At 34.8% G+C, this 12482-nt stretch overlaps 1 protein-coding gene across 1 annotated transcript in view; it reads left to right on the top strand.

The window, feature by feature from the left end:
* LOC104469039 (intersectin-1) overlaps positions 1-12482 on the top strand; it is a gene marked incomplete at its 5' end in the record, with an annotated part of 65030 nt that overhangs the window by 31135 nt on the left and 21413 nt on the right. The window contains 5 exons of the mRNA XM_010083372.1: positions 1025-1146; positions 7839-8083; positions 9538-9697; positions 10595-10800; positions 11491-11573. Of these exons, the coding sequence (XP_010081674.1) occupies positions 1025-1146; positions 7839-8083; positions 9538-9697; positions 10595-10800; positions 11491-11573 (816 nt within the window). The remainder of the gene's footprint in view (positions 1-1024; positions 1147-7838; positions 8084-9537; positions 9698-10594; positions 10801-11490; positions 11574-12482) is intronic.

The following is a 12482-nucleotide window of genomic DNA, read 5'->3' as shown; positions in this document are numbered from 1 at the left end:
ATATGCCTTGGGATTTTTTTAGTGTAGTAGCAATATATTGTTTAATTACCTGTTTTGCTCTTACCCCTTCCCTGTGTATGTTGTTTACTGAACAAATGTCCTGAAGTCTAAGAATTAATCCCCTTTTTTTCTGCTACACACATTATCAGTTTCAGCTGAGAGCTTTTTCTTTGCATTATAACCCCATTGTTGCCTATATTGGGGATCATGGTTCCCCCTTAAGTGGCTTTGATACATACACAAGAGAACTGATTGCTAAAGTAATATTTGTTTAAATATTTGATCAAAAGACTGCATAAAGGGGAACTTACCTTCTTTTAGCCCAAATCTAGAACTGACTTAATCTAATGTGTCCTCTTGCTAGGTGTTATTTGTTCAGAGTAGCAGAGGGCACTTTTGTGACGGAATAGGCAAAATAGGAAGTGCATTATACAAGAGCAATTTAGCTTATATCTCAGATTTTTCTGTATTCTTCTTTTTCTAATAATGCATCTTTAGCCTGTAATTTTTTATTTAAACACCATCTGTAAGTGACATATTTTCAGACAATCTATGTGTACTAGCGTGTTTTGAAACATCTTTCTTGTAATTATAGTGGGGCTGCAAATGAAGCTGCTGCACAAGCAAGCTCTAAAAGTATTTGGGGTACCATTGATAGATGCAAAAACGTCACTGTTTGAGGTGACCTATGGTTGCTTAGATTTAACCTACAGAATCACTGAAGAAGTCACATGTGTTGCATCATAAGTATATGATTCTTTCTATGAAATAGTTGTATATATCATGGAAGTTAAAATATAGTAATATTTTAGAAAGGTGTTTAGAAAAAAAACACTAAGAAAGTTGTATTTTAGATAATTCATTTTTGTATTTCTCTTTGTATAAAAGGGGGATAATATACTTTCTACAGACAATGTAAAGGTTGTTAATTTTTGTCTTCACTTTCACCTCCTTTTTCAAATATATAAAAATAATGTGTTTTGATTTTTTTTCTTCTTCATATCTGTTTTTTTTGTTTACCCAGAAAAAGCTCCTCTAACCATTTCTGCTCAGGAGGATGTAAAAATAGTGTATTATAGAGCACTGTATCCTTTTGAATCAAGAAGCCATGATGAAATCACTATTCAGCCTGGCGACATAGTCATGGTAAGAAGGGATTGTGATATTACTTGAAAAAATTACTTAAACTTTTGCACTTGTGTGATTGAAATTATATATGGCAAGATTTTTTTACAGACATGAGAAAAAAATTTCAGTGAACGCTGAAATTATGTGATTTGACATAGTAACTCTATTATAATAGTGGATAGCTTCGTACATTTCATTTTAAGTGTAAAGTTTAAACATAATCTATGACCAGATTTTATCAGTTTTAGTATGCTGACCTGTGTGTGTCAGTCAATGTGTTTGAAAAGGTTCCTATACAGAAGTTATCTCAGTGAGAGGTTTCTTGTCCTCCATGGTACTTGGGGAATAAAGTTACTGTTATTTTCTATTGAGAGAGTGGCTATTATGTGTGGAATCAAAAACTGCTTTTGATAAATAAAGTATGTTTCTTATAAGAAATTTACCTTTTTATAAGAGCAGTACAAGAGCTGTGTAAAATTTTTAATTTGCCTTTATTAAGAGAATGTAATGTCCAGTGTAATACTATGTGAAACAATTATGCTAAAGTACAAGGTGGCTAAACTTCTGTCATGATCATATAAACATTAACATAGTCTTTTTATGGTGGTGATGTTTCTTCAGTAATACTGGAAATTTTGTATGCCACTCTTTTGGTGTCAGTTTTTTGAAATAATGATCCAGTACAACTGTAACTTAGAATTGCTTGTGTGATAATTTACTCTGTTCTTCTTTTTAATCTACTTTTGTGAGATAATTTTGCATTTATTTTAAGGAGGGTATACAGTAGATAAAATTCAAAACCTAAAAATTTGGTTGCAGGTGTGTTCATACAGGATAATTAATTTTTTTCAAGCAGATGATGAGATATGGGGTTATGGTCAGCCTATAGCTGTCATGTTTAAAGCAAAATTCTGCCTTTGTCTCTAATTATCTCTAAAATTACAGTTCTGTTGTTAATGACTGCAGTTATTAAATGTGTATATTAATAAATTACTAGTATGATCTTGACATGCATATGTCTATTGATAATGAAAATTCCTGGTGTAACTATTAAATTATAACCTTGTTCACTGTGGGAAAGTATACTCAATATAGTGTTCTACCCAACAAAATAGATTTAAGAGCTATTGTGTTTTGGCACAGTTTAGTAAGAATGGATTTTGGAAAAAATACACTTAGACTCTCTTAAGTTATAGTGATAACTATTTTTTAAACAGCATGTATTCTGGGGAGATGAGCCTTCATCTCTCAGCCTTTTTGGTTCGTTTTTTTTTTTTTTTTAATTGATTCAACATATCACACTGAAGTGTTTGATATTAGAATCTGCTTTTGGAAATTAAAGGGTGGATCCTGGATTAGTAGAACTACTGAAGGACTCCAGAAGAGGCCCAATGCTGCTCTGAATAACAATGCAATGTGTTGTTGTTCTGTATCAAGAAATAGTATTGGTGAGTCAGCTGTTAAATGAGAGAGGATACAGGTGCATGGATCCCCGCAGCCTGTTGAAAAATGCTTTGTCTTGCTTTCTTGGGAAATAGATTGTAGCCTAAGCATATAAGTAAACTGGTTTTTTCCTTGAGGAAGAGTGATCACTATTAGGTAGGCTTGCAGAGAAATAATCTTTTTGCCAAAAATATATTATTTTAAAGAGCACTTCACACGTTTTGAATAGAGATTTTCAAGGTAATCTGAGTGTTCCTGTATGTTACTTTCGGAGTTAATTTTAACTTACTCTACAAAAGTAGAGTAACTACTCTCAATTTTCTTTATTTAACTTACTTTTGACAATATTAAACCTGATGTCTGATTCTTGTGGGATTTCTCACCTGCTCTATAGTAATTGCTTAAATGGGCTACTCTTAGAAAAGTTAATATACGTGAGACACTTCTGTGAAATTTGTTATAATTCTGCCTTGCTTTAAATCATTGCTTTCCTGATGGAGGTTAAAAGGGAATGGGTAAGTGTGCTATATGGCTGCTAGGAAGTCTATGCAATTTATTAATTTTCATAACTGCAGATTTTGTTGCCATGTAGTTTACTTGTTTTTGAATTCATCTAGGATAAAATTAACAAACTGGCTAACATTGTCAAAAGTAATTTAAGTGCAAAGGACCAGAATTTACTTTTGATAATGGGCATTTGGACTCCTAGACTCTTCTCTGTCCTTAAGTGTTTGTCCTGTCCTGTGCTCTAAGAGGTTCGAGTCAGTTATGTCTTTTGGAAAATAGTAATTTACAAGCTTACATGTTAAAGTGTGTCTGATTTATGACATAAATGCAACTCTGTAGTTAAGCTGACTCACACAGTCAGGAGTTTACTGTGTGCAACAAAAGAAGCATTGCTTAGAATAACTGTGTTCTAACATAGGCAAATTTAGCCCTTTACCATTTTAACACTATAAATGACCTTGTGTGTGCGGGCTTGTGCAATCATGTCATACCACCCAAACTGAGACTGCTGTGAGCAGAGAATCCAGCTGAAGCCCAAACCCAATGACTGCGCAAGTGGGAACCAGGCCTAAATCCTGGATGTAAATGGGACTGCAGAATTCATTATGTCAGAATGACTTGTGGCTTTAATAGATGTATAGCTTGTAAATAGTTTATACAACAGTGTAATGCACTTTTACACTGTGCATGAATCTTGAGATTTGTCTTGGTGAAAACGAGGGAGAAAGATGAGGGTTTATTCTGAAAGGAAAAGTATTTGCAAATTTGAGGAGGGCTTTCTTCTGCCTGACTTTCCAGTATACCTTAGTTATCTCTAGCACTGATGTATCTTGCGTAATGGTTTAGAGAATGTGTGGGCTGTAGGCTGTATTGGTTTTAATTCTTCCACTTTTTAATTACAATAATTTTATAATCCATATACTAAATTTTCTCTTAACTTGGATTTCTGCTTTCTCTGCTTCTTACTTTTCTATCTACTTCAAATTTCTTTGACTGTGAGATAGATTGATTCATAATCCTAACTATAACTTAACCAAGCTTTTGTCTGGGAGCAAATATTCTGAGCCAAGAAAGCCATGCCTCTTTCAGGGCTTTGTCTGTTCAAGAAGTTAAGTTTCTATTACGTGTATGAATATATGTATACAACGTATGGAATGATTTTTCTTTGGATAGCTCTTTTACAAAGCAAATCCTGGCATTTGCTGCTGTTAGGCTCCAGCTTGAAGTAAATTAATGGATTCTGTTGTTGCTGATAATATTTTACATAATACTGCTTATTTAAATAAATTTAAGCATAATTCAGTGAAATACAGGTGAATTATTGGATTACTGAACTGTAGTGGCTCTGATAGCAGGAGAACATAAATTAAACAAAGTTCATAAAGAAGCTTCCATGGAAAGTCTAAACCAATTTCATAACAATAGTTTATCAGTTTTGTTAGTTATTGATTGTGAGAGTTAGAGTGAATGTTTCTTGTACTAGATGCATAGACGGCCTCATTGTGTTAGATACTGTGCAGGCATAATCAGCATACGGCCTTATTCAACAGCTTATTCAACATTATTACAGTAATTCCAGTAGTCTCAAAATCTCTAGATCAGAAGTCTACAAGTGGAATAGAATTAAAATGGTCATTTAATGGATAGATAGTTGAACAAAACAGAAGGATGGTACTCTGTTTAGCTTTGAATAAATACTTGTTGTGAGAGTATTTAGGGTTTGGCTTCATACAGAGTGAATACCTGCTGTAAAACAGGGCTTCTCTTTTCATGTGCATGCAGTGCTGGTGATACACAGGCCAGGTCAAGGTGGAGGAGGCCACTGCAAAGCCAGCCCTTCTGTTGACAGAGATACTAACTGAACCTCTAGCTTTTGCTGCTAAAGAGTTGTGTTGCTGTTACTCCTGTCACTTGTGTTCAGTTGCTGGAAATAAGTAGTTGTAAGCCATGGCTCTGAAGTACGTTTGAATACAGAAAAAAAAAAAACTACACACGCTGTAATTCACTATTCAGGTGTACATTTGAAGTCTAGTTGTATTTTGGAAAAAAAAATCTGGGATAGTTTGTTGTAGGGACTTGGGGGTGGTGGGTGTAAAACTATAAGGATATTAGAACAAATTAATTTTAAAAAGGTTTAAAAGAATTTATTTTATGTTCTGGTCCTGTATGACAAAAACAGATGCAAGTTATATTTTATATGAATAACTTAGAAACCAGATTTTTAGTAATTATAGAGTTAAAATTATCTTTCAAAGTGCCTTTTCATGAGTATAGGTAAAGAAATTCATTGGATTCAATAAGTGTAAATTTGATTATCCTAATAGGCTGTTTTATGTATTTTAACTTAAAACTGTCTTCTCAAGAGGCATTAAAACTGCTGTTTTGCAAACCCTTTGGTAGTTTGTTTATTTGTTTGTTTTTGCTGTTTGTACAAAGCATTTATTTCTAAAAAAATCACAGTGGTTTCTGTATGACTGTGATTCATGTCAAGGATGCCCTTTTCAGAACATCGCCATAACAGCTTTTTGGCTTTTCAGTCCCGATTCTTTTGTATGTTAGTGATTCGAGTTCCTGTGTGACCAACTGAATGCGAGTAGAAACTATGTGACTATTATTAGTCTTTAGATTATTCAACTTGGCATCAGGTGCTGATAATCCAGTTCTCCCTCTCTCTCCCAAGACTCACCCTCTGCTGTGACCTTCCATCACTCATACTGCTGCTTTAACAATCCTATTCAGTGCTGCAGTGGAAATTTTGCTCTGCACTGCAATAAAACCACATTGAACTGGTCAAGCATGTAGTCCATTTATTTCTGGGTTTGCTTTGGGTTAATAGGGACTGAGGCAGAAGATGGACCCAACAAAAAGCAGAAATAATGGATTGTTTTGCACCAAAAGAGGGGTAAATTACAATGGGAGGCAGTCAGAGAGTCAACAGCTGGCCTAAGGCAAAGCAATCTATCAGCAGCTCAAATGAGTAGTCCAGGGACAATCAGAGGCAGAAGCTTTGCTGCTGCTGATTCAGTTGCTTCTAGGCAAAAGAATGGTCCCACCTTTAGTCTAGAGCGACTAGTTTGCACCATTGCCACGAATAATTTTTTTTGGCACTAATTTTTTTTTCTCCAAACAAGCAGCTGATCAGGTTATATTTTGTTAAAATCCATTGAGTGAATTCGTAGGTGTGTTTCCAGCTGTAGAAGCATCTAGCTAGAGACACTACTATATGCTGTTTTTGTATAATGTCATATACTGAAAACTCCTTTGACTGAAAAGGGTGCTGTTTCTTATTCCTTAGCTCGTGAAGCATTCAGTTATTAACAAATCTCTCACATTGATAATGGATTTTTAGGAAATAGTGTCAGGTGATTTAGAAGTACAAATGTAAGCGTCTCTGACTGCTGTGCTGTTATCTGCCACAGTCAACTCTTGAGTTACGCTGTCGTTTGAAACTCTTATGTATTTTGAAATATCGTTTGCTACTGGCCTAAACAGTTGAGAGAAATTCTTTCCAAAAAACAGCCACTGTGTAGAGTTGGTCATCTGACTTTTCATTGCTGGCCTGGTTTTCTGCTGACTTAACCATTGCTGGGGAATCTGCAGCTATGCAGAGCAGGCTGTTGTACAAAGTAGGTGCTATCTACATGTCAAAGGTGCAAACCCTATTCATATGTAAGAGTTTGCTTGAAAACTGAGATTCTTTCGACCTATCAGAGATTAGATAGTAATTTACCAGAATTATTACTGAAAACAATTATTGCCTTTTTTCTTCAGAAAAGTTGCTGCAACTAATATTGCCTTTGAGGTATTTAGTCACCATATCAATTCACCAAGAGCGAATTACTTTTCTTCTGTGATTCTTGCTGAATGTGGTTAGCTGCAGCTCACAGAATTTAAAATGATTACTTTTGCTGAAATAGCAGACTAAGACAGTAGTCTGTCAGTGGAGCTTGGAGAACAAATTGTGACATGTTTAAGAAAAGTTAACTGTAAAGTGTGAAATTTGCAAGATCTTAGCTTAACATTATTATAATAATCAATAAGTAGGAATTAAAATACAGCTGCAAAGATAGCCCTGTTTCATCCTGTCTTTTATGGCTTGGCAAAGATATCAGAGCGAGAGGAAAGAACAGAGGGCTGCAAATTTATGTATGAAGACTTACCATGGAATTGTTTTGTGTAAATACATTAGCAAATATATGGATTTGTTTTGAATTGTTCTGTGGGTGTTGTTTTTAATATGCTGTGGGGCTTTTTGTTGTATTTTCTGCAAGAGAAAATCTAGGAAAACTTGTTTAAAAACTGCATTTTGTGTTAGTTAAACCAGAAATATCAATATTTAAAGGATTTCTCTAGAACTCACTTCTCCCAAGTCTGCTGTACTATGACAGACTTTAAAAACCCATGCTTGGCGTATGCATTTGGACTGAAACAAAACTTTTTAAACTCATCAACAATAAATCCTTTTGATTTTGGCTTCACAGAAAAAAAGAAAACATAAGTATTGCAAAGCAGTGTTCTATTGCAAAATGTTTCCCTTACCTATTAATATGCCGTAGAAGAAATAGCTGTCAACATAATGCTTCAAAGGTAAACTAAGTAACAACAACAAAATTCTACCTAGGCGGAACTTGAATTTGTAATAAGGATGTCATGTCTGTGTAACTAGAGAAAATTAATTACTGTGGATGGGAGAGATTATTTTAAGTTAAAATTCCATTTGTATGTTACATTCTTAACTTTCTAACTTAATGCATCTACAGGTGGATGAAAGCCAGACTGGAGAACCGGGGTGGCTTGGTGGAGAATTGAAGGGGAAAACTGGATGGTTCCCTGCAAACTATGCGGAGAAAATACCTGAAAATGAAGTTCCAGCTTCTGTAAAGCCAGCAGTTGAGGCGGCTGCTGCACCTAAAGTTTCCGTGCATGAAACCACTACATTGCCAGGAACTGCTGCTTCTACAGAGAGTACTACAACTGCCAATAACTGGGCAGACTTCAGTTCAACGTATGTTTGGGTAGTGATTGTCATCTTCAGTGGGATCAAGTCCTTTTTAATGGATTTGACTGTAGTGGCAGTTAACACAGAGTATCAGGATTGCAAAAGAAAAATAGCTTGTTTGAAGTAAAATATTTTTTCTGTAGTAAATAGTTAAAATTGCAGCCTTGTGGCACTTTAACCATGGTCCCATCATGTCTGCCTGAGCAATGCAGGACAGATCACAAATAGGAGACATGCCTAAGTGAGGATGGTGACATGGTGGAAATCCCAAGGTGTCCCCCTTCCTTCTCTTAGTTGACACCAATCCTCATTGAAGGTTTCCAAATTGGATTATGCAAAATATGATAATGATAGAGTTAACATTAAAAGATGATTTATTAATTCTTTATCACAACATTAATAAGACTGATGCAAGTAGAACATGTACCCTTCCCTAGGTGTCTTGTTAACTCAACTTAATGCTTTACGGTATTGTCAAACCTATATAAAATGGGGTTGGATAAGTAATTATCTTGTCTTTTGATCATGTAATACATATTTATGAGTTAAAATCTAAATATCTTAGTGCAATATTAAACTACATAATAAGTTCTATTTCAAAATTTTCATCAAATAGGTCACAGTAGCTTTTCCAGTTATTTAAACTTCTTTTTCTGTTTTACCACAAACAGTCATTTTTCTGAGTGGGGAGGGTAAGACTAAATCTTGTGCTTCCTGGAGATGTCTGGCACACACTGGATTTTATTGTTCTGAGTAAATCATTGATTACTCCAACTTAATAGCACAAGCAACAGGCAAAGGAAGCTTAGGTTTAAGATAGGTGCTTTGTTTACACTCCTAGAGCTTGGGAGATTTTGTTCATTTAAGTGGGTATTTGGAGGCAGAGATGTGGATTATGAGATTTAGTAGGCATTTTAAAGGACAAGAGAACATAAAAAAGAACCACGAAACTCTAAAGAATTGAAAGAAGTCAGTAGGAAATAATTTTAAGCAAAATAAAAAAAGGTAAGGATTTGAATGAGAAGCAGCACAGTGATGTATAAGGAAAAGGGATATGAGAGGTCTATGAGGTGCATGCGTGAGGATTTAAAACAAGTTTTGAAGAGAATACTGGTATTTTTTTTAAGTTACCTCTTTCCACCGTGTATAACGTAGACTGTACTACTTGAACTTCTGTTGTATTGGGGCACAGCTAAGAAATGAAACTAAATTACAGGAACAGCTGGCCTTGAGTTAGCAAGAACAAGCAACTGTGTTTAGAGATTGCCTTTTTAAGAGAAATTTATTGTTAGCCTATGTTTGATTTCAATACTTCCTCCTGAGAGTTATGATGCTCATAGAATATTCAATTAAAATAAATTAACCTAGAATGCAGAAATTTTTTTTCTGCACAATCTTCCTGCATGAGTGTTTTCATTCAGTTGAAAACAGTAGGAATTACGTTGTTCTCTTTTTTTCAGATGGCCAACAAACGCTAGTGAGAAACTGGAGACTGATAACTGGGATGCCTGGGCAGCTCAGCCATCTTTGACTGTTCCCAGTGCAGGGCAGCTGCGGCAGCGATCAGCCTTCACTCCTGCTGCTGTTACAGGATCATCTCCCTCCCCTGTCTTGGGTCAGGTGAGCACCTATATTCATTAAAACTGTTCTGACCCAGCACAAATGTTTGGAAAGCAAAGTATGAACATTGATCATGCATTAAAACAGTCCCCTGAGATAGGTAAGCTATTTCAGTTTGGAGTGATGAACATGTAGTGTACATCCATTTGTAAAATCTGTGGCAGAATTTAACATGAAGCGGTTTCTGTTCTGCTATTCTGTACTGGCTTTTTTAGATTTTGGCAGTCCAGTCTTAATGTTGTGGCAGGATGCCAGTTTTAGGGCACTTCCTTGGGGCTTTCCTGAATCACATGACAATAACCACTCCAAAGTGGATTATGTAGTTAAGTGGAATAGCAAAGCTTCACATCAGATGAATTCTGTCCATCTGTTAAGGCATTTTCTTTTCCTCAACTGAATAACATACTGTTCTTGTAACCTAATGTGTTCTGAAAAATGCTAAATATCTTAGTATCTTGGAATCATTGAGGTTGGAAAAGACCTCAAGGATCAAAAAAAAAAGTTGGAATGCACAATGAATAACTGGCAGCAAATAATCATTTTCCATAAAGTTTACTTTAAATCCTGCCAAAATAGCTTCATGAAGATTTATTACATGTGTATCTTAATTGTAAAACTGTTAAGCAAAACCTCTGATAATCTTGTATTGTATTGATTATGTGTTAACAGATAGAAATGTAGAAAGACTGTAAATGTTTCTGGTATTACTTTGTAAGTTTAATTGGCTTACTTTGCTTTACACAGTTGAGGGGTAGTCTGTGTATTTTGTTGCTATAAAAGTAGCATAAGAATATAATTCCTTAAGCTGCTTTCTTTATGAAAAGCTAGTGGTGCATGACTGACTTCACTCTCTCTCTCTTTTTTTTTTCCTTTTTTTTTTTTTTTAAATTGCATTAGGGTGAAAAAGTGGAGGGGCTACAAGCACAGGCTTTGTATCCTTGGAGAGCGAAAAAAGACAACCACCTTAATTTCAACAAAAATGATATCATCACAGTTTTGGAGCAGCAAGATATGTGGTGGTTTGGAGAGGTTCAAGGACAAAAGGGGTGGTTTCCTAAATCGTATGTGAAGCTTATTTCAGGCCCCATTAGGAAGTCAACGAGGTATTTTATTTCCTTTTACCATACTTTACTTCTATATTGTAATATTAAATAAATATTAAAGAGTTCCACCCTTGAATTTTAAAGTTTAGAATCTACTCTGTAAAAATAGTTTTACTTGCCTTCTGGGGGGCTTTTGACTTCCAGCCCTGGAAATTAGTGTGTGGAATAAGAAAACTGACCTCCATTTTCCTTGAGTCATGCATCATCATCAACAAAAGATCTAAAACTTAATGAATTGTTTTAATTTTATGTGACTTGAAACTAAAAATTTAGTGTTGGATTTTATGAATTACAGCAATGTAAGTCATAGCTTATCTTTCCCCAAAATAAGAGGATATACTTCAAAACTTAATCACTTATCATTACTCTCGAAGGGTGAAACAATCAAAATCTGATTTCTGTGTAATGTGAAGGCAACATTAACGTTAGTAATACAAATGATTATGATTTTAGATATTTCCTTTTTCTGAAGGAGAAGAGCAGGTGCAGAAACTTGTGTATTTAAGGCAGTTACCTAAATGTAACCATGACTAGCCCATTGTATGTTAAAAGCTTTAATTTGCACATTTACTGTCTCTTCTTTTAAAATGTAGGGAATTGCTTATGGATGTATATGCATTTTTTTAGTTTTTAAATATAATATTTTTTCTAAAAATATTTAATTTCTTAAGTAATCATTTTCTTCTACAGCATGGATTCTGGTTCCTCGGAAAGTCCTGCTAGTCTTAAAAGAGTAGCATCACCAGCAACAAAAGCAACTATGTCAGGTGAAGGTAAGCCTTTCAAACTGAATGGCATTGATAGTATTTTACTATGTAATTAAATAGAATAAGTCTGCTTATTACCAGAATAAGGATCTTAATGTTTTAAATTAAGAATTGGATCTTAATGTTTTAAAATCAGGCCTATTAAAATTGAAGTGCAAATCAATTTGCCTCTAGAATGATTTAAAATTATTATAGTAAGAATATATATATGTTGTGTATATAGCAGAAATAATTTCACATGTCATTAAAATATCATCTGTATTTTCTACTGTTTCTTGTATAAATATTTTTGTAACAGTTCCCAATCTGGAATGAGTTTTTGCAGAGGGGCCAAATGAGCACATCTGTACATGTACTTCATGATGTCAGGAATTACAAATACATGTCTCGGTTTCATCCAAAGCTCATTTCCAACGTTTCATTAAAGCTCTTAGTTAAAGAAATTACAGTCAGTTATAACTGATAACGTTCTATAGAATGTTGTGATCCTTACGGTCAAGGCCAGCCCTCATTTTTAAAGATGGAGCATGGGGCACAGATGAATAATTGTCAGGTTTCTGAAGGGTTTTAAAAGACTTGCATTCTTAGCTGTTACCCTTCATGTGGAGGTTAATGTGTCCACGTGAACTGTGTTAACAGACTGTGTGGGCGCTCTTAACCCGCTTCGGTGCAGAGTTGGATAGGTTAATTTAAATCACAGTCAGAGTAAATCAATTAATCTAAATATAGGTTACAAATGAACATTTGTATATAATCTCTACAGCACACCTTAAGTTTTTTTAACTACAATGCTACATACAGTTTTAAGTGAAAGAGTCTCTTTGGTTACTGATGTATTTAATTTGCCACTGGTATGAGCACTACAGAGATTAAAGGGAGGGAATGGTCAAGATCCATGTAACAAGGAAACTGAGA

This window comes from Pterocles gutturalis, unplaced genomic scaffold, assembly GCF_000699245.1.
Source record: "Pterocles gutturalis isolate BGI_N339 unplaced genomic scaffold, ASM69924v1 scaffold38650, whole genome shotgun sequence".
NCBI lineage: Eukaryota > Metazoa > Chordata > Aves > Pterocliformes > Pteroclidae > Pterocles > Pterocles gutturalis.
This window is presented reverse-complemented; position numbering and strand designations above follow the sequence as displayed.